This window comes from Convolutriloba macropyga, chromosome 10 (assembly GCF_964194025.1).
Source record: "Convolutriloba macropyga chromosome 10, txConMacr16.3, whole genome shotgun sequence".
Classification (NCBI taxonomy): Eukaryota; Metazoa; Xenacoelomorpha; order Acoela; family Convolutidae; genus Convolutriloba; species Convolutriloba macropyga.
Window position 1 is genome coordinate 17,604,201 of NC_134477.1, and position 25,723 is coordinate 17,629,923.

The window sequence follows — 25,723 nt, forward strand, 5'->3', positions numbered from 1 at the left end:
ATGGCCCTTCTTGTCTTCCAATACGATTTGACGATGCACCAATAATAGCCAGGTTTGTGACACAAAACTTGATGGTTCGAAACAAACAGCTTAGTGAGATCCGTCAGTTTCCCAATGTGAAAATATTTGAAGACGTAAGCAAAACTAGCTTGAACTTGCTGAGGCTTCTGAAGAGACACCTGGATTATCGTTGCGTATATAAGAGCAGGGACAACTGATTACGATTAGAAAAAGGAGGGAAGAAAATAGTGCAACGAGAACACAAACGATGGAAAAAATTGAAACGGAAACAGCACTCAGCAAACGGAAAATCAGCGCCCCTGATCGACATTGAAACGACAGTTCAGCTGAACATGGACTCATCGTATAACCAATTTTCATACAGACATGTTACGTCCGGAGTATATTCGACGCTGTATATAAAATCTTCTAGAGCTTTGATGCGGCTTACAAGAGAACGGAAAAACTTACGACATTCTATTCTGCACTTAAATTTCCGTTCTCTTGTTAGTCATATCAATGATCTAGAAGCTTTAATATATAGCCCTGAACATACCCGGACGTACCTTGTCTCTCTAAGACTTGGTCACATGGACCATGAAATTTTGCAGTCAATGGATATTAAAATTTTAAATAAAAAATAGTAAAGTTACTAGAGGCGGAGGAGTAATGACTCAAACCAAATCTCATATCAGTATACTGACAGAACTGCCAATTTCCCTTGATTAATCAGTTTTTGGATTAGCCTTTCAGGTTAGCCACGCGCTACAATACTCCAGAAAGCACTCGCACGCTTATTGTTGCTACTATAATTTTTTTTTACTTAAACTCACTAAAAATTACCAAAAACTGTAATCAAATCAAGCTAATTTCAAATCCACTCAAAAGAAGCAACAAGAGAAACAAGCACTTCCATTGACGACTTTTTCTATCAAAACCCAAGTAAAGAAGACTAGTGAAAACAAAAGCTCTAAAATGGTTATCAATTTCTCTGCAGAACAAAAAATCTTTCGCATTAAAGGAGGAAACAGAACATCTTGATGCATTTGAAAACCTCAAACAAAAAAATGCAAACGGGTATAACAGCAAGAAGTAATCTGCTTTGAAAAGTTTAAATCTTGCGGGGTAATTCAAGACGAACCTATAAATGAGAAACAAGGAAAAAACTGCTCTAAAGCGCTCGCTCCTGTTCTTGAGTCATGTCGCAAAAGACATGATGAACCATCCCAGTACGAAAACGAATAGGCTTTCATTGAATAGTTTTCTAAGTTAAGTAGGTGCTAAGCCCTGAGCATGAAAAATCAGCTATAGAGCTGAGCAAACAATGTGGCTTTTTGAAACAAATGACAACGAACTATGGGAAACAAATGAGAAATTCGACAAAATATTTTGGTGACGATCAATTGTGTAATGTTTTGATTAAAGTTGTACAATTTAGTATACCTTTTTTCTGCCGTTTTATCGATCATTCCTTTCAAATTGTTGTCTTGGCCGAATCACTCGCTAGCAATTGTTCTCTCAGTTTACAAAAGCTCCAAATGGAAGAACGTAACTTCCACCCAATATCACTCTTAAATGGCTTCAGTGTGCGAATATTGTACGTGATCTACTTCTATTTATTTCGAAAAGGCGCATTTTGATAATGCGATTGTTGCTCTTGTAGAACCGCATTCTAGTGGCTTTAATATTTTTCTTGGATCTCAAAAAGCTTTTCATACAATTATTCTCTGTTAATAAGCAGGATAAGCAGGAAAGATACGGGGATCAATTTTAGGACCCCTGCTCTTTATAATCTATATAATCTTCCTTTATGCTGCGAAAACGTTAATGCGTTACTGAGTTGATGATACAAATATTCGTGCTATATGCTGCTCAGTTGTAAAATCCCAGCAAGATCTAACAGCTTTGAGTGAATAGTTGGTTATCAACCCACAAATAGCAGTATCAAATAGCAGTTCTTGGCTTTCATTTAAGCCAAGAAACAATAATTGCAGTCGATTGAATGTGTAGGACCATACCTCGCTGCATCCAATTTTGATGATGCAGAAAATCCTTAATTTCATTTTTACAAGAGGCGTAATTCTCCCTAAAATCAATGAATATTACTGCAATTACGTTCTCAATTTTAGCTCTGGTAAAAAGAAAAATCATAGATTTTCTGCACGGTATAGATCTGCAATTTTGTGTAGCGAGTTGGAAGAGTTGGAAATCATTGCAGCTTTAAATAATCCATGAAAATCATATCAGATTTCTGTCACAAAATGAAAGGCTCGTATTTGGTCTTTAACAATGAGTTACATCATTTCTGTAACAATGAATGGTGTGGGCGTAATGGGGGCATTTTGAAATAGGTCTCAACATCTCGCTATTTATCCTCGCATTAGCGACATAAATTCCTTCTTTCTTTGGCCCAAATTTGATTTGAACAGAAGTTCTGTTTTCTATTAAAAGTATTGTATGTTGTATTTATTACATAATGTTGTATGTTATTACGTAGTTTTATTAGATTCGAAAAATATGCTGAACCCGGCTGTAAATTAGAGGACAATAAGCTAAACTGGAATAACCTAATTTACAGTCGTAATAGCCGGGCTTTATTGGTCTAAATATCGCTTTAAACTTTGACCATGACATTTCCGATGAGCATTTCTTATTGAACCTGTTTCGGAAATGTCTGGGTCAAGGTTAAAAGCGATAATTATACCAACTGCGGCTGTTAAAATCAACCCCATAAAGCCTGGATCGACCAAAAAAGGACCAACAAAATCAACCCCATTCACTTGAAATAGTGAAAAGGGTAAGTCCGAAGTAAAACGTGGAAATTGTCTTTTACAAAAAAGACCGCCTGCGAAGGAAGGGTATATCGAATTCAAAATAGCTTACAATTTGAATAGCTTACCCACTATTCTCTCTATTGACTGCTTCGGTGTGTCTGAAATCACTCAAATTTGATATCAAACATCGTCAAAACGCCTTACAAAAAGGAAAGCAGCAATAAAACATTAAAGTGTATGGTTTTCGTAGTTAGTTAAACTCCTGTTTCTTAATGCAACGATACAAGGATTAGTATCAACACCTAGTATAAACATTAGACCTGGTAACTAATTGTTCCGACCCCCACTTTAGTGGGGAGGGAGGAACTATATACTCAAACGGGTATTTGGAATTAAAAAGATTTTTTTTCAATTTTAGTTTTTATAGGGAGTTATCTAGGTTTAAAGTTTTGTGAATAATTGCAGTTTTCATTCACATTTTCAGTATTTTTGACAAAATTTTCGTCAATTTTGCAAAAAAATATTAAAATTATTAACTGTACTGTTATTTATTTCATCTCTAAAGATAAAAGAGGGTTGCTGAGTTGTTCTATCCAAGTTTTTTTTACTAGAATGTATGCCAAACTTTTCAAAAGTCATGACTTTTCGAGAAAAATGAGACCACATTTGCTTTTTTAGCCCACTTGCTTAAAATTTGTTGGAAATAGACACCCTAAAACTGCGGTCCAATTCTTATTAAGCTCAGAAAAGAGCTAGTTGTAATCCCGCTGGCTTTAAGAGTCTTCTGGATCATAACTTTGCAAGTTTTTTTTGCAAATTTAAACTCGATAATTACAAAAAAGCATTTATTTTTGAACTGATAATTTTGTTTAAAAACTGATCTATTTCGCAATCATTTGAAAACTTGACCGTTTTGCTAGACGCGCAGCAATATCTCGGCTGATCTTGATCTCACGACGTGGATCCTTACGATTTTCTGGTCAAATTTTTTTGATTTAAATGGGGCGCGAACCTTTTTCAAAACATTTTGGCTATGTACATGTTTTTTATGTAAATTACTGACAAGAATCAGGGCTCAATTAATGAAAAATACTATTTACAAAAAAGATGTCCAACGAAATTATAATATGGTTTCAGAGTTAAGCTCATGGTTTTTATGGCTTTGACCAATTGTTTTCGTAAAAATTTTATATTCATTCATTTGCTTTCATTTGTTATACTTTTGTAGCCCAATGACTTAGTTTCCCTAATCAAATATTCAGTTAGCTTTCTGGAGGTATTGACGAACCTAGAAACTTCTTTCAGTTGTTATATAATGTCATGACTTTGAATGTATTTGTATTGGTGAATTTTTGAACTTTGCCAATTTTTTATCTTATTTCTCTCAACTTCGGGCGCAGCCTCAGTAAAAACAGGCAGAAACAAATTTTGTGTGAGTAGAGTAATAAATTATTGTTGCAAGCGGTTTTATATTCAACTAATGTTTTCCTTGTTTTGTGATACTACTCGTTTTCAATGATTTTTTTTCATTTTCATTTCTGAGCATAATTGCATTTATATGAGTCCATTTTGTATCCTTCTCGAATTATCACATTGTTGGCAAATCTAATTGAAAAAAAGCATAGTAGAAAAGTTTAACAGCGTTTGAAAAATGCGTATCTGTATATGTTAATTGTTTTTGTTGAAAAGTTTATGCTTTTTGGGCTGAGACCAAGTGATCTCGCAAAATTTTGTGGATTTTTTCTTTTTTTTCTGTGTTTGTCTTTCCTTTTGTTGTTGTCCGCCATATACTTGATAACGACAGGTCTAAATTGCTTCCCCAAGAAATATATCTCCACCTAGAACAAGATTTCAGTTTACAGCTGTCTGTTTTAATGACTTTCAAATTAAATTAAAAAATTTTTCAACTTTCTCCTTTTGGCCATGTAACTCAATCTCACTATTTAGAATTCTCAATTACTTATGATGATTGCACCATTTTTATCGCGCTTTGTTATACGTTGACTGATTGCTTCGACCATTAATTTTCAAAAAAAATCGAGATTTCTTTTCTGGTCAATTTTCGGGTTTCTTTTTGTTGTCGTATCTACGTTATCCTTTTATAGGGAAGTCTAGTTTTCTAGTTTATGTTAGGATGAGGAGAAAGGGGTGATTTACAGTTCTCGCGGGTAACATCTTATAAGTATAGTGCCTTGAATAAAGTGATGTAAAATTGTTTGAAGTTTTGGCTTCTTTGTGTGTTTATGTATGTTATTTTGTGGTGGTGGGGGGGGGGGGGGGGTCGGGGTCGTGACGTGGTCTCATTAGTAGGCCCAATGTGGAGGCCCAATTGGCTTCCTGAGATGTCTCATTAGTAGGCCCAATGTGGAGGCTCAATTGGCTTCCTGAGATTTTGCAACTTAATCGCTTTTTGTTGAAATCTTAAATGTGTTATATGACTTTTGGAAACATTTGTTTCCAAAACATATTTGGGTTTTTGAGCTTCATTTTTTAAAATAGTTTTCGGTCAAATTGTAGCTCAGTCTCTGTAAACACAGATCACAGCCCGTTTGCAGTGAGTTATAAATTGAACCTTATAACGGTTTAGCTTCAAATTTTTGTTTCTCCGATTTGTTACTACTTTTACGTAAGTCTAAGTTACTACTTTTACGTATTTTTAAGTCCCACTGGCTTTTAAAAATTTTGTGAAATTGTAGATTGGATAATGGCATGCCTCAATTGCTTCCTATGGAAATATAAATGAAAATTTTAGTGATTTCAGGTGATATCTAATGACATTAATAACTGTGAAGTTAATAGAAACGTTTTTTTAACTTTTCTTCTCTTTGCTATTTTTTTTTCACTTTTTGTCGACCTGTTAACCAGTCGCATTGAGAACCGGTCCCATGTATTTCTTAATGAAGTATAGGTGAAACTGTTTTGTTTAAATTTTATATGGTGCGAGTTTGATTTTGATTATTTCTTATGGTCCTTTTTAGTAGTTCTAATATCAAAAACTTTCAACGGCCCTCTAGCCTGGCATTATTGTATTCCATTGGTTGTTTTTTGAACGATATGTATATGTTTTTGATCTCTTCATCTTTTGGCAGCCAATTAAGTTAAGAATGTGGATGAGAGGGGCCGGAACATTATATGCGTACGCACATTACCGAGCCTCCTTGTTAGAACAAAGTTCAAATACGTCACTAGTCTATGGTTTCATCCCGTTTAATCGTTTTTCGATACTAACTGTGTTCATTTTAGACTGCTTTACTGAGGAACAATTGTTCGAAAGTATTTTGAGCAGATTAAGAGGAGAGTGAAACCTAGGCTAGAGAATTCAGAAGACGAGGGCGGCTGTCGAATACCGTCAGACGAATTGCTCTCGTGCAACAGGAAGATTAGCTCAAATTTCAGCTGCTCGAAGCACGGGAAGGCTAGCCTCGGAGGCCGAAGTTCACTGAACCCTACTATTAATAGCCTATTAAATCTGAGATAGCTACTCAGACTGAATGCACTTGCGCTTTACCAATTTATCCCGTTTTGGAAGACAGAAAGTCTACTTAAAACGCTTTGGTCGGCTGATATTGAACGAGTTAAAAGGGGGTGGTTTTTACGGGGTTCAAGTCTGATTTTTACCTTCAAAATGACCTGTTCACCTTTGATCTTACCAACAATAGCAACATTAGTACATTGGAGAAATGTATCTACTGTTAAAGTCTAATTTGTGAAAACGGAAGTCAAATTTCATGTCCGGAAAAAACATTTTACCTTCAAAATGACCTGTTCACCTTTGATCTTACCAACAATGGCAACATTAGTACATTGGAGAAATGTATCTACGGTTAAAGTCTAATTTTGGAAAACGAAAGTCAAATTTCATGTCCGGAAAAAACTTGGCTCCAGCTTAAAAACTTGGCTCCAGTACTATTGGAGTCGTAAAAATACATACACGAGTGATTAATAAAGTTTTCATAGAAAAAAAGCCAAGGATTTGTCTTACTTAAGATGCTTTTGTGGACTTATTACACGAATATCTCTTATAGCACGAATTTTTTTATAGCTTATTTTACATATGAGAAACAGGTTTGTCGTCGCTGGAAGAAATAGGGTATGGGAGGCATTCCAAAAGATTAAACTTTTCGAGAAATTTCAAATGAAGAACGGCAATTTGTTAATATAAAACGACTGTCGACCGAATTGATGCTTTCAAACGCGCCGAATTAAGTTAGCGGCTTATGAACAATTTAGATCAAGACCTCAGGCGTGGTAAAAATCGTTCGAGAAGTCAAAGCGTCAGGCGAAAAATCGGTCAAATGAAAAATCGCATTAAAACCGCAGGACTAACATCATTGCTACAAACTTCGTTTGAGAGCTATTAATCATCTTAATGTAGAATATGATTTTCTCAGATTTTTGCCTGCAAAGATCAACAATTGCATGTTCATTTGGATCACATTGTACATAATATTGGCTTACGTGCTCAACCAGTTTCATCAAATAAATTTCTTAATTTAAGTTCTTCGAAAAAAAATTGATTCTATAAAGTAAAACAAAGATTAACCAAATCATTCACTACAATTCTTCCAACAATTCGAATGCACATTAACAATTATTCCTCATTATCGTTAATCAAATATCAAAGAACAAGAAGAGAAATCAATTCAATAGAAATGTTATGCAGGTGTTCTTAACATATTGTCAGCATGGCCTCATGATGTCCAGGTCAATTTAGAACCACGCCTAGATCCCTTTGATTATCCTTGTACACTCTTTCTATGTTGTGTTGTTGTCTGTTCTCACGCAAGGAAATTGAAACTATTTCATTTTGACGTACTTCAACTTCTCAGGAGGTCCGTACCTGCAATAAAGGTTTACAAGAAAACATGACAAAATCCTCCACAAAATTCGCCAGCTTAGGCAGCAGATTCCCGTAAATAGCCATCGTTTACCCCACCGCCAACTGTTGGTATCGGTATAGGTAATAAAAAAAACAAAGATTTTTGGTAAGTCCAATTTAGTCCAGTTTCACTAGGTTAGATAAATATACTAAACTCAGCTTCAAATTTGGCGTGGCGGAAATACCAATTATGAATTACTGTAATAACCGGGCTTCATCGGTTTATCCTGTTTTCTTTTGGCTTAACTCTTTTGACCGTGGCAAATTTCATTAATTTGCGCAAACTTGTCGTAAATTCTACTCAGTTGAAATAGTGAAGTAAGTCAAAGCATTTAGAAAGGAGTCTTAACCTGATACATAATTAATACGAACAGAATTGGCATTAACTCAAAACGTTAGCATAGCTGGAGATTGCCAGACTATACCTTTAGTCTTAAATACAAAAAAAGACCTAAAAAATTTCGAAATTTATGCAATTGTTGTGATGTCTGAAATTCGTTTACACATATGCACTGCAAAGCTGACCTCATCTTTAATTAGAATAAGATATCTTCAACTGAACTCAACTCTTCTCATTTTAAATTTAGTAAAATTAATTTCAGAAACCAAAAATCCTCTTGAGGGTGAGTAAGTCACATGTGACCAAAAAATTCCAATAAGTGCGGAAATAATGTTACACACGCTATTCAGTCAAAAAATTGTACGAGTTCAAGTGAGCTTGAGGTCATGTGGTCGTAAACAAAATGTTGGCGAAATAAAAACCAAGAGACAGCCAATAATGGTTCCGCTCAACTATCGCAGCTATTAAAAACGATATTTCATAATCTGTTCCTCTAATGACAAAAACACCGTATTATTCAGCAGATGTCTTAAACTTCTCAAAAAGGTTAAAAAATATCCAAAGGCTTGAGGAAAATCTAATGTAGCACAATTAGTTAGTTTTGCAACGAACTGTTTATCAATATGCAAAAACGCAGCAGCTGAAAGCTGCAAGAACAAGTTCATAAAGTAGAAAGTCTACTGAATATAGAAATATGAAAAATTTTACAATGCCAATGCAAGAAGTTGCCAACACATAAAAATGGAGAACTCTTTGCAAATTTCTGCTTATTTCTGATAAAAGCATTCAACGGATACTGAAAAATACTTGCAGCAACATGCACGCCCTTCGATTCCCTTCGTACGCAGAAAAAATCCAAAAAAGCAGCGAAAAACAAACTATAATCGACAATAAAAAATTACCGAAAAGATGGACCAAAAACACGAACTGAAACCATTTCGTTGCAAAGATCCCAAATTACATTAAAGTCAAGATCCCAATGGACGATTTATATAACAATACAGTCGTTTGAAATCAAACGGCATAGTATGGTAACGTGAAAATAGAAATCAAATCAACCAAACAAACATCCTCAAAATGCCAAAAATTAAATGATTAAATACAACCAATGAACACTCTTATTTGCTTGAATGTTCATTTACCAAGGGAATAACTACAGTCTTAAAAGATATATTGATCTAATACTCCTATCTAAATCTAAAAAAACTGAATTTAGAACCAAGATTTTTACCGAGGCTAGATAGCTCCCAAATTATTTTCAACTATCATTTATTCTACTGAATGCTTACAGAAGCATATTTGTAACTAATAAAACAAAATTTAAAATTCTTTGTAACAACGGCTGATACCTTTAAAATAGTGGAAACAAAGTAATCTTTGCAAAAAAACAGTTCAAAGCACCTTTTTGTATGGTAAACACAAAAAGCCCAAAATCAAAAAAGATTAATAAATAATTTTCATGAGTTTCAGTTATTGAGAAAAAAACTTTTTAATACTCCTATACAAAACTAATCCGACTAAAACACTTAGTAAAAGACAACACAAAGTTTCCTCGTTGCATGAAAAATTTTACAAATATTGCATGGTCAAACAAAAAATTCAAAAAAGGCTCACGTATATATTTATTACAATAGGGGTTTAATAAGACGGATGATAGGTCAAAAATAAATGAAGGTACCCGGCTGATTGCCGGAAAATAGCCGCCATTGATTCCAATAAGCATGATTGGGATTGAAAAAATAGATATTGAAAAAAAAAAGATTTTTGTACAAAAACATTTTTTAAGTCCGATTTATTTTGATGGCATTTCGTCGTTGAACATACTTCTGTTTCTTAGAGAGAGGCTACAGGGGCTACTATCAATACCAATAAGCAATAGAGATGGTAACTAAGACTTACAGGAACGAAGTTCAAATAGCGGGCATCTAAAATTGGGCTTTACGGGTTTATCCCGTTTCTATTTCTGACTTCAATTTTTTATACTGACTCTGTTCATTTTGAATTGCTTTGCTGAGCAACTGATGATGAAAGTCACTTTTAGCAAAATGAGAGAAGAGAGAAACTAGCCTAGAGAACTCAAAAAGATTTCACGCAAAATGTTGAAAAAGCGGCAAAATGAGGTAAAGCGAAACATTTTTTGTTCGACGAAGTAAAAAAATTAGCAGGACAAGTCCTGACGTACAATTCAAAGAATTTTCATTGACTAAGCAATAAACGACTTATAACGGACTACGAGTGAATTGGGAAAACCATTTCTAAAAAAAATCAGATAAAAAAATTTCAAAAAAAAAAACAAAAATCGGTGTCAAAATGCCGCATGTGAACAAAACACCACTAGTGAGGAATGAAAATTTGGTTCACACAAAAAACTAGGCCTAGAATGAGCTATTAATGGATTGGGAAAACCATTTACAAAAACCCGATCCAAAAAAATTGCAAAAACAGAAAAGAAACCTAATTATTTATGAGAAAAACATCGATGACAAAATTGTTATCTTGAGCAATAAGGAGTAACGAGTGTCCTAGGGAAATGATACGCAGATTTCATAGATAACATAAGTCTAACAGAAAATTCATCAATTCTGCAGTGCGTTAGAAAGAAGTTGTCGGACTTGGTGCATCTGATTCTTTTCGGAAAGAAAAAGGGCAATTCATAATGTCAAAGAGTTTATCTTATCTCATAAAAGATTCAAAGTTAAATGACAAAGCTGAATGATCAGACGAAGACGGCTCAACATAAAACAAACATAGCCGGCAGATTGCCGGAATAGCTGCGAAAGAATAGACTTGCGTGCCGTATGATAGAGATAGAAACAGATAGATATAAGTTGAAAAAGTTATCGACTCAAAAAGCTATGTAAAAAAACTAAACGATGAATTAATAAAGCTTGTTAAAATTCATTGCGCAGAAGCCTCTTCATTAGGGACCCCTATTACACATATGAGTTCCTTTGACCTTACACTAATTCAAGATAAACTTAAATTTTAAAGTGCAAAAGTCATTTTATTGAGTGAGGAAGTCACTTGTGATCAAAATCTAATCACGCAAAACACTTTTGCTGTTTGCTAGAGAGAGTGAGAAATGACGTCACGCGCGCCGAAAGCAGTTAGTGAAAGGAGGAAGTAGTTCAGAAAATTTGATTTTCCAGCTTTGAGATGTGAACAAATGTAAAACGAAAAAAGAGCGTCAGACGACGAAACAAAAAATATGTCTGACGCACAATTCAAAGAATTTTCATTGACTAAACAGAAAATTAGATTTAAAACGGACTATGAGTGCATTGGGAAAACCATTTACAAAAAACACTGATCCAAAAAATCGAAAAAACAGTAAAAATCAAAGTTAAATTGCCGCATGTGAACAAAAAACCACTAGCGAATTTTTCTTCAAACACCGTTTTCTCACTCTACTTTAAAATTAGAGCGAAAAAAATTCACGCCCCAAAACCACTCGCTTTTTCGCTCCATTTCCTGTTTCGGCGTGACCAAAATCACTACTCCAATTTGACTTCAAAAATCATGAAAATGTGTGAACAGATCTTAAAAAAAAGACAGCGCCCCAATACAATTCAAATTCTTTGAATTGTAAAAAATTAGGAGCGCTATAATAGCCGGCTGAGAAGATGAGGTCGGCTATTAAAAACATGAATCCATTAACTTTGAATGAATTGCTAGCGAACGACAGGCGGAGGCAATTTAGAGGGGGTTGTGTAGTTTAGAAATGTTTTATAGGTGCGAAAAAACGACACCACAAGAATTCGAACCCCTGGCGTCCAGGTTGGCAGTCTGAAAATATTTAACCAATCAGTTACAATGCCTCTGCGATCCTTTCGCTGACACCCGCGTTTAACAACAAACTTAATTTCAAAACGAGAGAAACTTAAAAATCACTCAAAAATAAAGAAATAAAATGTGAAAAACTCACTCAGGAAGTCAAAGAATGTTTTAGAACAAAAGCGCCAAATCAGTAAAAAAAAAATCGCAGAAATTGACAAAAAAGTTGACAATAAGTGCTTCAAATTTCGTTTGAGAGCAATTAAAAAATAGAAAATTGAGATTTATGAGCAATCTTTTTCGTTGAAACCCATTAATCTGCTTTTGAAAAACTTTTCTTTGCCAATTGATAAATCCTAGAACATTATCAAACTCAGCCGAATAATTTTTCTGATAACCGTGGGGACAACAGTGAGGGGAGTGTCTTAGGGCCTGCGCGATGCGCATGTGTGGGGGGGGGGGGGTGAAGTGAGGGGGGTCATGGGGCGGAGGCTGTCGTCAAGTCAACCTCAAAGAACCGCCCTACACACCATACGTATAAGTCTCCAAAACAGTTTCCGTGAATCACCTTCTTGGAGACTAGAGAGCTGAAAGGCTCCACAAGAACTTAATGCCCGTTGGGCGCAACCTAATTATCCCGTTTTTCAAGACGAAAAGTGAAATGGGTCAGACGAAAAATCGGTTAAGCGAAAAAATCGCATAAAAAGACCAACAGGACTAATATAAATGCTAAACTTCGTGTGAGAGCAATTAATAATCACGGATAGGCCAAATGGTTAAAAATAACTTGCACAATAAACTCACTATAGTAAAAACACTGTTCAAAGTTAAGATATACTCAATGCGGAGCATGAATTGTTCACATTCGCTTTTTCTAATTTGCTGCTTTAGGTCAGAGCCGCAAGAACACAGTTATATATACTCAAAATCAGAAGAAGAAATTAAATTAAGTATGCAAAAAAAGACCGCGAGAAAAAGAATGCCCATCTTTATCGATTTACATCTCTCAACTATATTCTTGTTTTCATACTTAGAAATTCGCTAAAATAACCTCAGCAAAATCACACAGAGCTTGCAGAACGCCGGAAAAAAGCTGCGATAGCTTTATATACCTGTAGTCTCAAAATAAATAGCAATTAGAAGTGGATTGAAAAACGTTTGAAAACTTTTTGTTCGCGTGATGGGTCTAATTGATTTTGACTGCTACTACGAACAAAGTTGCCCTCAAAGATCTTTCATTTAGAACGGAAAAGTCAACTTGAGGGAAAGGACAATTACGAGTGACCAAAATTTTTTTATTTAAACCTCCCTTCAATAAGTGTAAAAACCACGCACGCAATAATGTTGAGAAACCGGACGAATGGATGAATAAAAAGCATTGAAGTGAGCATGATGCCACTGGTCGTAACAAAACAATGACAATTTATTGTTAAAGAGCAACTATTACCTCGCCCCTGAGCTTTCCGTGAAACACTTCCAAGCTGGACGAGCATCAAACTTACAAGTTGAGGACTATTCTTCTTCTCTACAATGCAAAGACAAAGTCGTGTGTTTTTACGATACGGAAAAAAATTGACAGAGAAATTCATTGAACATAACTGACTAACGTCGGGCGAATTGCTCTCAAACAAACGGCGAGCGGTTGGCTTTGTCAGTAGCTAGCTTTAGCTTAAAAGAGGGGGCGTGGGGTGAGCGCAGCGGGGGGGGGGCAACGGTGGTGCTGGTTTGGCTGTGTGGGGCCCTTACGGCTTCAACGCTGTGCACGGTAGGTATTGGGGGGGGGGGGGGGGGTATAAGTCTCCAAAACAATTCCTGTGAATCACATACTTGGAGACTAGTGACCTGAAAGGCTGCAAAGAACTTAATGCCCGTTGCGCACAACCTGCTTATCCCGTTTTTGAAGACAATTGGGTCTGACGAAAAATCGATTAAGCGAAAAATCGCATTATAAAAAGGCCAAAAGGATTAATATAATTGCTACAATTTAAAATTTTCCAGATTTCGCAGTAAAAAAAATTCAAAACTTTTTGTTCTCTGAAATTCTGTCAAAAAACCCATCTTCAAGACTTGAAAAATTTCGTTGGCCAGTAGTGATCGTTAAACTCAGAGAAGGACAAAAATATTTAAAAATTTTAAAAACAATTTCAAGTTTTAACAAAATCTCACTAAAATTCGTGATATTATTTTCAGAACCATTTCGTTGTCTTAAGAGACTATCCAGTATCTCTATTTCAAGCCTTAAATATATACACTGGCTCAGAAAGATCCATAAACTTGGAACAAAATAACTTTTCGAAATTTTGGAATTTTATCAAAAAACTTGCTAAAACTAGAGTTATTTAAAATTAGATAACCATTCCATCGACTCTAGAACCTATGCAGTATCTTATTATCAAACCCTGGAAGAGGTTCCTGGGCCCTTGGGTACGGAGAAAAATCAAAATTATTAAAAACTTGAAATTGCAAATAATTTTAAGTGCTTAAATTCGTAAAACTAAAATCTTGAAAAACAATCCATTAAATCTAGAAACTACGCAGTAACCTATTATCAAACCCTTGAGGAGGTTCACTGACAAAAAAATCCAAAAAAGTTAAAAAAATTTCCCAAGTTTTATAAAAAAAAATTGATAAAAATTGTGATATTAAAAAGTTGAAAACCATTAGTTGGCCAATGAAAATTTTCCAGTAACTTATTTCAAAAAATTCTTAAAGTTTTGTGATCCCTGAGGCTGGAAAAACCTGAATAATGACAATAAATATAAAAATTGAAAATTGCAAAAGAGAAAAAATTAGTCAAAAAATTCTAAAATTCGTGATGTTAAAATCGTTAAGAACATTCCACTACATACAGAAACAATGCAGTAACCTATTATCAAACCTTTGGGGAGATTTCTTGGCTCTTGAGGCCGGAAAATCCTAAAAAAATGACCAATTTTAACAAAAAAAAACTTGAAAAAATTGCTAAAATTTGTTATATTAAAAAGTTGAAAACTATTCCATGGCAAATAAAAATTTTCAGTAACTTTTTAGCAAAACCTTAAGGAGGTTTCTGGCTCCTTGGGCAGTAAAAACTTGAAATGTGACGATGAATGTCAGAAAAACTGAAAATGCAAGTTGTCAAAAGATGCTAAAATTCGTGATGTTAAAAAATTGAAAACCATCCCATTACCAATAAAAAAACTATGTATTAACGTATTATCAAACCCTAGAAGAGGTTTCTTGACAATTAGGGCTGAAAAAACTCAAAAAATAACAAACATTTTCAAGAGATTTGAAAAAAATTGAAAATTGGTATAAATTTGCGTGTTTCTGTTTGGAGTACATATATACATACAAAATATATAGCTCTTAAAATGGTCAAAAAAATTGTATGTCTTGCAAAAATCCTTTATAAAACTATAAATTTTAGACTGGTCTAACGAAAAAACGCAACATTTTGGGTTCAAAAACTCCTATAAAAATGACCTTTTAACCTTAAACTACGGCCTTCCCAGTAGCTTCACCACGCTAAGCACTTGAAGGACTACTGCCCGCGGCTAGGAGCCTCTAATGAAACTTAATTCCCGCCCGGCGCTACCTGTTTATCCTGTTTTTAAGGACGAAAAGTTAAATGGGTCAGACGACAAATCGGTCAAGCAAAGAAATCGCATAAAAAGATCAACAGGAATAATATAATTGCTAAAAACTTCGTTTGAGAGCAATTAAACATAACCGGCCTAATCGCTCCCAAACGACTGGCGAGCAGTTGGCTTCGCCAGTAGCTAGCTGCAGCTTAGAGAGGCTAGCTTATGAGGCTTAATTGTGGGAAAGGTCAAGGGAGCTGGATTATTGGTAGAATTAGTTAAGGTTGACGAACGAGTGGGAATCGTGGGGGAGTTGTGCGTATGACACGCCTTTCTCGACAATTTCGGCGAATAGCATTTTTAAAGACTAGTAACGCTCAAGTTTCTAAGAAAACTGCTGGGTGACTTCACGCCCTCCGGGCTTTACCTTTTTATCTTGTTTTCGAGGACAGTCAAATGATCAGACACAAAGTCGATCGGAGGAATAGTCTGTAGTACAAAAATTTGCAGAAAGACCATTAGGACTATTATAATTGCTACAAACTTTGAGCGCATGTGAACGTTTATAACATAATAGCCGCCATTGACGTCAGTCGTGACTGTATCACAATTAAAAAGTAAGAAAAAATTGTCAAAAAACGTTCTAATTTGTGCGCAGTTTCAGTTAGATGATTACCCAACTAGCTTTAATTAAGCTTGTAAACTGAGGACAACTGATACTTATACTAATACCGATACTGATACTTATACTAATACCGATACTAATACTGATACTTATACCTTTATACTAATGCCAGTTAGCAATCGCTCTATTGAAATCTTTGATAACCTAATGTACTTAAATTATGAGCTTTATGTTTATCCTGTTGCTTGTGACCTTGCCCCTTTGACGTTGACCGTATTTAATATAATGCGTAATTCATTGAGTAAATGGAACCGGAAGGCAAAACATAGCAACACAAGTCCTTTACTACAATTCAAAGAAATTTCATCCACTAAAGAAAAACTAGACATAGAATGAACTATCAATGGATTGTGAAAACCATTTAGAACAATTATCCAATCATAAAAATTGCAAAAACATTAAAAATCAAATTTCCGCACGTAAACAAAAGGGAGAGGAGGAGGCGCTCGCGCTGTGTTACGGGTGAAAGTATGTGCAGAGGTGGGAGTGGCAGAGGTTTGGGAGGTGAAGGAGCGGCTGATGTGGGGGGGGGGGGGGGGGTCAGACTCGAAAACCAAAAGAACCGGCCTTCACGCCATCAATTTATGTCTCAAACAGTTTTGGTGAATTGCATATTTAGTTTATTGAGCCGAAAGGCCCTTACTGCCCTCTGGACGCTACCTGTTTATCTCGCTTTTAGAGGACAAAAAATCGCATAAGACCACAGGACTAATATAATTGCTACAAACTTCGTTGAGAGCAATTAAAAATCCAGTGCCCCCATAAAATTCAAATGACGAGTGCTCGGTTTTTTTGTAGCCTGCTTCAAAGGGGTTGGGGGATAGTAGCTGGGCATTAGATATACTAAAATAAAACATAACCGACTAAACGTCGGAAGAATTGCTCTCGAACGACTAGTGGGAGCTCTAATCAATTGCAGCCTGCTTCAGTTGGGGGGGGGGGGAGGGAGGAAGGGGGAGCCTAAATGGAACTGAGAAGTTCTATAGTGGGCTTCAAATAACCACATTAGACTTTTCGAGTGACTTTTGACCCAAAGTGACTTTTGACCCAAAGAAAACCCAAAGAACCGGCCTTCACGCCATCAATTTATGTCTCAAACAGTTTTGGTGAATTGCATATTTAGTTTATTGAGCCGAAAGGCCCTTACTGCCCTCGGGACGCTACCTGTTTATCTCGTTTTTAGAGGACAAAAAATCGCATAAGACCACAGGACTAATATAATTGCTACAAACTTCGTTGAGAGCAATTAAAAATCCAGTGCCCCAATAAAATTCAAATGACGAGTGCTCGGTTCTTTTGTAGCCTGCTTCAAAGGGGTTGGGGGATAGTAGCTGGGCATTAGATATACTAAAATAAAACATAACCGACTAACGTCGGGCGAATTGCTCTCAAACGACCGGTGAGCGGTCGTTTGAGAGTCTCCAAAAAGTTTGAGCTGTGAAACAGAGCTGAAAGGCTCTAAGAGCACTTAATGCCCGCTGGGCGCTACCTGTTTATCCCGTTTTTGAGGACGAAAAGTCAAAAGCGTCAGACGAAAAATCGGTCAAGCGAAAAATCGCATAAAAAAAAGACCAACAGGACTAGTATAATTGCTACAAACTTCGTTTGAGAGCAATTAAACATAACCGACTAAACGTCGGAAGAATAGCTCTCGAACGACTAGTGGGAGCTCTAATCAATTGCAGCCTGCTTCAGTTGGTGGGGGGAGGAGGGAGGAAGGGGGAGCCTAAATGGGACTAAGAAGTTCAATAGTGGGTTTCAAATAATCACATTAGAGGTTAACATATACCATTATTAAGATTTAAAGTAAAAAATGGCACCAGTTTCAGCGCACTTTTCATTTGACTTTTAGTATTAAATTGGCGCCAATTGAATTCAGCTGCTTGAAATTGTGATTGAGAGAGAATTTTAGATCACGCGAAACGCAAAAAGTCAAGGGCGCAAAAGTCACTCGAAAAGTCAAAATTGTCAAGCAAAAATTTTGCATAAAAAAGACGCACACGTTTACAATAATTGCTATGACCTTCGTTCAAGAGAAATGAAACAAATTTCAGAGCGCTTTTCATGACTTATAGCAGTAAGCTACGGCAAATTGAGTTCAGCTGCTTAAAATCACGTCAAACTTAAAGTTCAGGGCGTAAAAGTCTATGGAAAATTGGAAAATGGGCAAGTAAAATCTAGCATAACTGCTTCAAACTTAGTTGAGAGCAATTTATAAGTAAACACTAGTTTGAATTCCCGTCAGATTTAAAAACTAAATCTGTGAAGCGTTTTCACCTGTAATCAAAGAAGAGTTCCTCGCCCACTCCGATGTCCCTCTTGGCGAATATGCCTATCCTGTGGTCACCATTTACAAGCATCACTTTTGCATGACAGTTCGGATTTGTTGAATGATTCGCAAAGCGAATCTTGTTGCCCTGAAATCAGTCATTTAAGCTCAAAATCAATATGAGATCACGGCTTTTTGACGTATCGAGTTGGTAGTGGATTAAAAGGCAGCATGTAGGCTGATACTGGCGAGTAGTAGAGGGTAAGCAAGAGTGGGGGGGGGGGGGGGGGGGTAAAAGGACGTACCTATGTATAAAGATTACCTATAGCCTATTTTCATCAATTTTCCAAAGACGTACCTAAAAAAGAGAGTGAGAACAATGGACCTGTCATGTTATCGTAATTACCCAGGGGTAATTATCTTAATTACCCCAGGGAAATGCATCCGCTCTAATGCACTTCAGCTAATCTTATCTACTAAATAAATTATATCTGCAGAATTTTTTCTTCCATACCCTTCATTTACGCATAATTTTTTCAATTATAAAATTTTTTTAGTTTTTGATTATTAATGAAGTTTTGTTTCGAATAATTTCGAATTATCGGAAATTTTTCACAAAAACTTCTGTAAAAAAATTTTTGAAAATTTCTTTTTCTTTAAATTTTTTTTACTCCTGATGATGTGAAAGTATGCAAGACCTTTTGGCAGTTTCTTTTCGTAGTTTCTGGTTTATTTCTCAGTAGTTTCAGTTTCAAAAACCCGAAACCATGAACAAATTTTTTTCAGATAATGCTGTTCAAATAATCGATTAAAATTTTTTAACTCAGATTTCAATGAAAAATACTAAAGCACAGAAAACCATCACTGAATTTTTTTTCGTTTTTTTCACAGTTTCAGATTCTGAAACCTCAAACTAAAATTTTTTTGGTCGAAAAAATGTATGTTACAGTACAACTTTAGAGGGTATTTTTCGAAGTAGAACTCAATGGTGTTAATTTCACGGTCAATTGTAGATAATGGGTTTGAGTTTTTTGTAGTTTTAGTTTCTCAAACCTCAAACTACAAAAAAATTTCTTCAAGAATGGTATACTATATCAACTCCCTTTATGTTGTTTTTGAACTAAGCATTTGATAGTAATTTCTTTGACCCTAATAAATTTCATTTTTTGGGTTTTTGCGAAGTTTCAGCTTCTGAAACCTGAAACATTTTTTTTGGAATTTTGTGTTACAGTACATCTTTATAGCGTAATTTTTCACGCAGAATTCAATGGATACAGTTTAAAAATCGTGAAAAGAGGACAAACTTTTATTTTTCGAAGTCTTAGATTCTGAAACCTGAAACCTCAAATTTTTTTGGAGTTGTGTGTGTGTTACAGTACATCTTTATATTGTAATTTTTAACGCAGAATGCAGTGGGCATAAATTATAAGTCATGAAGAGAGGACAAGTTTATAGTTTTTTTTAGAAGTTTTAGATTCTGAAATCTGAAACCCAAAAAAATTGTCGAAAAATACCGAGTCTTGAAAACAATACCCGTTTCTTGCCAAAAAAAAATACCCAATTCTGACCAAAAAATACCCAATTCTTCCAAAAAATACCCAATTTTTGGCAAAAATACCCAATTCCTTGCAAAAATACCCAATTTTTCCCAAAAAATACCCAATTTTGACCAAAAAATACCCAATTCTGGCCAAGAAATACCCAATTCTTGGTAAAAAATACCCAATTCTTCCCAAAAAATACCCAATTCTTCCCAAAAAATTCCGAATTCTGGAGAAAAATACCCAATTTTCCAAAAAAAACCCAATTCTGACCAAAAAATACCCAATTCTTCCAAAAAATACCCAATTTTTGGCTAAAAATACCCAATTCCTGGCAAAAATTTCCCAATTTTCCGAAAAAAATACCCAATTCTGGCCAAAAATACCCAATTCTTATCAAAAAATTCCCAATTCTTCCCGAAAAATACCCAATTTTGGCCAAAAACTACCCAATTCTTCCAAAAAATACCTAATTCTGGCCAAAAAATAACCAGTTCTTGGCAAAAATACCCAATTCATCCCAAAAAATACCCAATTCTGGCCAAAAAATACCCAATTCTGACCAAAAAAAAACCAATTCTGACCAAAAAATACCCAATTCGTGGCTCAAAATATCCAATTATTGTCAAAAACACCCAAATGTTACCAAAAAATATCAAACTGTTGTCAAAAAAAAACAACTCTGGCCCAAGAGTATCTGTTTCTAGTCATTAATTACACAATTCATAGCAAAAATACACATTTATTACCACAATCTACTAAAATTTTGCCAAAAATACCTAATTCCTGCGAAAAGGAACCCAATTCTAGTGAAAATATCTCAATAATTGCCAGACAAAGAGACACAAGTGTCGGCAAAAATACACATTTTTACCACAAAATAGCGAAATCTTGTCAAAAAAATACCCAAATTGCAACCAAAAAAAAACAAAATTTTATCAATTATCTATCTAAAAAATATCAAGAATTGGACAATCTGGCCATCATACGTTTTTCTCTAATTTCTTATCAACAATCCAAGTATTTAGTGACCTTAAAACATCAATTTTCGAGATCATCTTTTGTAAAGACGAATCTTCTCAGGTGATCGATATAGGTTTAATGAGTACAAATTTGTCACGAATTTATTGCTATTGTACAGAATTAATCGTTAAAAGTTCAATCACCGTAATTTAACAATTACGTCCTACTATCTTCTCGATTATGAACAATTACGTGATCATTTTGTGTAAGAGGGGCCACTGACCTCTTTGGAACAAAATTTACTCCAGCTACGTCATATGATTGCTTCAATTAGGGATACCTATGTATTGTATGGGGTCACTGAACTCATGTGAACATAAAATAATCCTTACTACTTACGATATTATTCCTATTTTATCGAAGCATGCACAGCTCACGTGCTTGAAGCCTTACTCATAGTATTGTAATAATTACGTCACTATTGCGTCATAATGATGTCATTTTTTTATTGTAGTGCACAAACAAAAATTCAACTCATTGCGCTTATTTTCGTTCTATTCAACAACTTAGCTATAGTTAGACCTTTTCATTTTTTTTCGGAGACAATTTTAATCTCCTTTTCCTACAAACCTAAGTTTTCAGTTATAAACCTTTCAGTGCAGATTCTTCATCTCTAGGTTATCTTCCTATTTCCCATTCCAGGTAAGTCACCTCTGTAATAGAATATGAAAACAGACCAAAAAAAATAATGGGCTTTTATAATCATCGTACTCATTCGCAAATAGCATATTATTTCTTCAGAGAGAAAGTTTTTTTTCAATATCTGTATTTTCAATTTATTTAGGAGTTCAACCGTCGTCACCTAAAAAACGCTGGAATAATGAATATCAAATCTGTGAAATTGAACGAAAATCTTAAGGCCCACTTCTTCTTCCCCAATTTCAATGATGATGTAGCAATTATAAAGGAGAGGAAGACGTGCTTCGGCTGGGTAGCTGAACCTCCATTCTCAATTCCGAGGCAGCTTTTGGTCTTCATTATTGCAATCGAGAATATGCCTGAAGTCTCTGTTCCATACAAACAGACAACTGTAGACTTCTACGAGAATCACTTCGAAAACACAACTTTACAGGTCTCAGACAACATGGAACTGAGCAGATCAGTCCGTGCACAATTCTGTGATTATGAGTTGTCCTATAGACCAATGTATGAAAATCAATTGGGATATTTTGAGGAGGAGAGAGAACTTAAATTTCTCTGGTGTGTGTCTGACGAGTATGACAATTTGCAGGAGCAGAAACCTGATCGGGATTGTGACGAGTGGGAAAATGGGTCATTGACAGAGAGTATTATCGCAAGTATAGAAGAAGAGAACGCACTTGACCCCAAGTTAGACAACAAAAAAATCTGACCAGGCAGTCCCTTTTGCGTGTTTTTCTACAGACACTGTACAAGATGCATTGAAAGAAGTACAGGGAGCATCGAGTGTTGAAAATACTTCAATCAAGTCTGCCGTAACCATCCTTAGTCCTGTACTCAATGATTATACAGATTACCAAGATCATAATTTATCTAATGAAGCAAGTAAAAAAATATCTGAAAAAATTTCCCTCAAATCTGAGCAACTAGCGTCTTGTACACAAAAGACTGTCAAGAGAAGGGCTCCTGATGTCAATAACCCTGAAAGAGTGGGAAGTAAAAATTCAGATGGTGATAAAAACGAAGACAACATGTGTCCTCCATCGAGCAAATTGAGACGAGCTGCTGAGTTGTATAGTTACTAAAATAACAGGTTGAGAAGTTATTTCTTTGACTGATTATCTGTTTGTATTTCCGGTATAATTTCAGATCCAAAAACTATTATTTCCTGAGGTGACTAAATGACTGTTTAATTTGTAATATTCTCTTTTTACACTCAGAAAAAGCTGAGTTTCATGTATGCTTTTGAATTGATACTTTGATATAATTTATTTGAGTTTTACAAATGCATTTTCGAAATTAACTTTTATTTAAAGTTCAATTTTGAATTAAAACTTATGTCAAAATGCCTGTTTTTGTAATATCTGTTTTTTTTCTCAAAAATGGCGGTTAATGACGAAAAAGGATTGTTTTCATAAAATGTTTTTTCAAAAACGCGGGTTTTTTTGGCTTCTGCAATGAACTCCCGGCAGCTGATACTGGATGATGCAAAGCGATTACAGTGACAATTTCGAAGCAAACTCCAGCAGCAATTCTTCCCTTCAGAATGTTGCAATAAGCGTGCTGCCTTTGATAATAGATTACCTGGTCATTTAAAAGAAGAAATTTTTGGCAAGAATTTTTAGAAATAGATACTCATACAAGTCTTTAAGTATAGAATTGTTTTTTTTTGAAAAGAAGTTGAAAACCTTTTGCATAATTTTTACTGTTTTGAAAAAAAATATTCTTTTACTATCCCATTTTTTTTTTCAAAAAAGTCGTTTTTTACAAAAGGTTTCTCTTCATTTTTCCACTTGTCAGTTTTTTATAAATTTTTTAAGGTGAAGTTTTGAATTGAATCATTTTTTTAAATGATAATCTTTTTTACTAAAATGATTTTTTTTAAAATTGTTGTGTTTTACACACTGTTTTTAAACAAAAATGTAAATCTTGATGTTTTTTTATTTTTTATTTTTCCTTTTTTTTCTGTTTTTTTATTTTATGTAAAAATTTAAATTTAATTAATTTTGTTTTTGAAAAAACAAAGTTTTACTAGAATAATTTTTCTTTCAAAAATGCCGTTTTTTACATAAGGTTTTTTAACAAAAAATGCAACTTGTGTTGTTTTTTATTTTTCTATTTTTCCTTTTTTCTGTTTTTCAATTTTTTAATGTAAAATATGAAATTTAATTAATTTCCTTTCTGAAAAAAACAAGTTTTACTAGAATAATTTTTTTTTCAAAAACGCCGTTTTTTACATAAGGTTTTAAACAAAAAATGCAACTTGTGTTGTTTTTTGTTTTTCCTTTTTTCTGTATTTGAATTTTTAAAGTAAAATGTTAATTTTAAATATTTTTTTTTTGAAAAAACAAGTTTTACTAGAATAATTTTTCTCTCAAAAAAGCCGTTTTTTTACATAAGGTTTTTAACAAAAAATGCAACTTGTGTTGTTTTTTTTTATTTTTCTATTTTCCCTTTTTTCTGCTTTCGAATATTTTATGTAAAATTTAATTTTTTTTGAACAAACGAGTTTTACTAGAATAATTTTTCTTTCAAATATGTCGTTTTTTACATAAAGTTTTTACCAAAAAATGCTATTTTTGTTTTTTATTTTTCTATTTTTTCAGTTTTTGAATTTTGTTTAAAATTTTTTATTGAATTATTTTTTTTCTTAAAAAATGTTGTTTTCTAAAACTTTTTTTTTCAAAAATGCTGTTTTTTACATTATGTATTTAACAAAAAATGTGAATTTTGTTGTTTTTTACTTTTCTGTTTTACCTTTTTTCAGTTTTGGAAGTTTTTAATTTAATTTTTTTTTGAAAAAATATTGTTTTAGTAAAACATTTTTTTTCCAAATGTCCTTTTTCGCATAATATTTTCAATAAAATATGTAAGTTTGATGTTTTTTCTTATTCTATTTTTCAATTTTTCAGCTCTTGATGTTTTTTGCAATTTGTTTAGCAAAGCAGAAAATTGTAAAAATCAATGTATTACAATTTTTACAAAAATCATTTATTTAGTACAATTATTTATTACAAATTAATACACATATTAATAAAGTTTGCGGAAATCTATAACAAATCAAGCTTTTGATGACAAGCATATTTGTTTTAATTTTTCATTTTAAACAATTACATTTTTATTGATATCATGTTCTTCTTGAGAAATTCCGATTTATTCATCTCTCATGATAAACATACTTCAGAGTAAACCCCGGGGTACCGGTGTCGCGTGGTGACAATTACTGGCGTCAAGCATCCCTAGCGTACATCTCTGGATGTTGTTCGGAAATAAAAGATCGTTGATCGCGGCTCTGCCGCGAGGCGCGCTCTGCGCGCCCAACGATCTTTTATTTCCGAACAACATCCAGAGATGTACGCTAGGGATGCTTGACGCCAGTAATTGTCACCACGCGACACCGGTACCCCGGGGTTTACTCTGAAGTATGTTTATCATGAGACGATGAATAAATCGGAATTTCTCAAGAAGAACATGATATCAATAAAAATGTAATTGTTTAAAATGAAAAATAAAAACAAATATGCTTGTCATCAAAAGCTTGATTTGTTATAGATTTCCGCAAACTTTATTAATATGTGTATTAATTTGTAATAAATAATTGTACTAAATAAATGATTTTTGTAAAAAATTGTAATACATTGATTTTTACAATTTTCTGCTTTGCTAAACAAATTGCAAAAAACATCAAACTTACATATTTTATTGAAAATATTATGCGAAAAAGGACATTTGGAAAAAAAAATGTTTTACTAAAACAATATTTTTTCAAAAAAAAAATTAAATTAAAAACTTCCAAAACTGAAAAAAGGTAAAACAGAAAAGTAAAAAACAACAAAATTCACATTTTTTGTTAAATACATAATGTAAAAAACAGCATTTTTGAAAAAAAAAGTTTTAGAAAACAACATTTTTTAAAAAAAATAATTCAATAAAAAATTTTAAACAAAATTCAAAAACTGAAAAAATAGAAAAATAAAAAACAAAAATAGCATTTTTTGGTTAAAACTTTATGTAAAAAACGACATATTTGAAAGAAAAATTATTCTAGTAAAACTTGTTTGTTCAAAAAAAATTAAATTTTACATAAAATATTCGAAAGCAGAAAAAAGGGAAAATAGAAAAATAAAAAAAACAACACAAGTTGCATTTTTTGTTAAAACCTTATGTAAAAAACGGCTTTTTTGAGAGAAAAATTATTCTAGTAAAACTTGTTTTTTCAAAAAAAAATATTTAAAA

General features: G+C 33.9%; 1 protein-coding gene across 1 annotated transcript in view; it reads right to left on the bottom strand.

Annotated features, from left to right (window-relative positions):
* Positions 1-7,280: 7,280 nt before the first annotated feature.
* LOC142347942 (histone-lysine N-methyltransferase E(z)-like) overlaps positions 7,281-25,723 on the bottom strand; it is a 116,516-nt gene continuing 98,073 nt past the window's right edge. Inside the window, exons 14-15 of the mRNA XM_075399107.1 lie at positions 18,293-18,437; positions 7,281-7,614 (exon numbers count right to left, since the gene is read on the bottom strand). Of these exons, the coding sequence (XP_075255222.1) occupies positions 7,572-7,614; positions 18,293-18,437 (188 nt within the window). The 3' untranslated portion in view covers positions 7,281-7,571. The remainder of the gene's footprint in view (positions 7,615-18,292; positions 18,438-25,723) is intronic.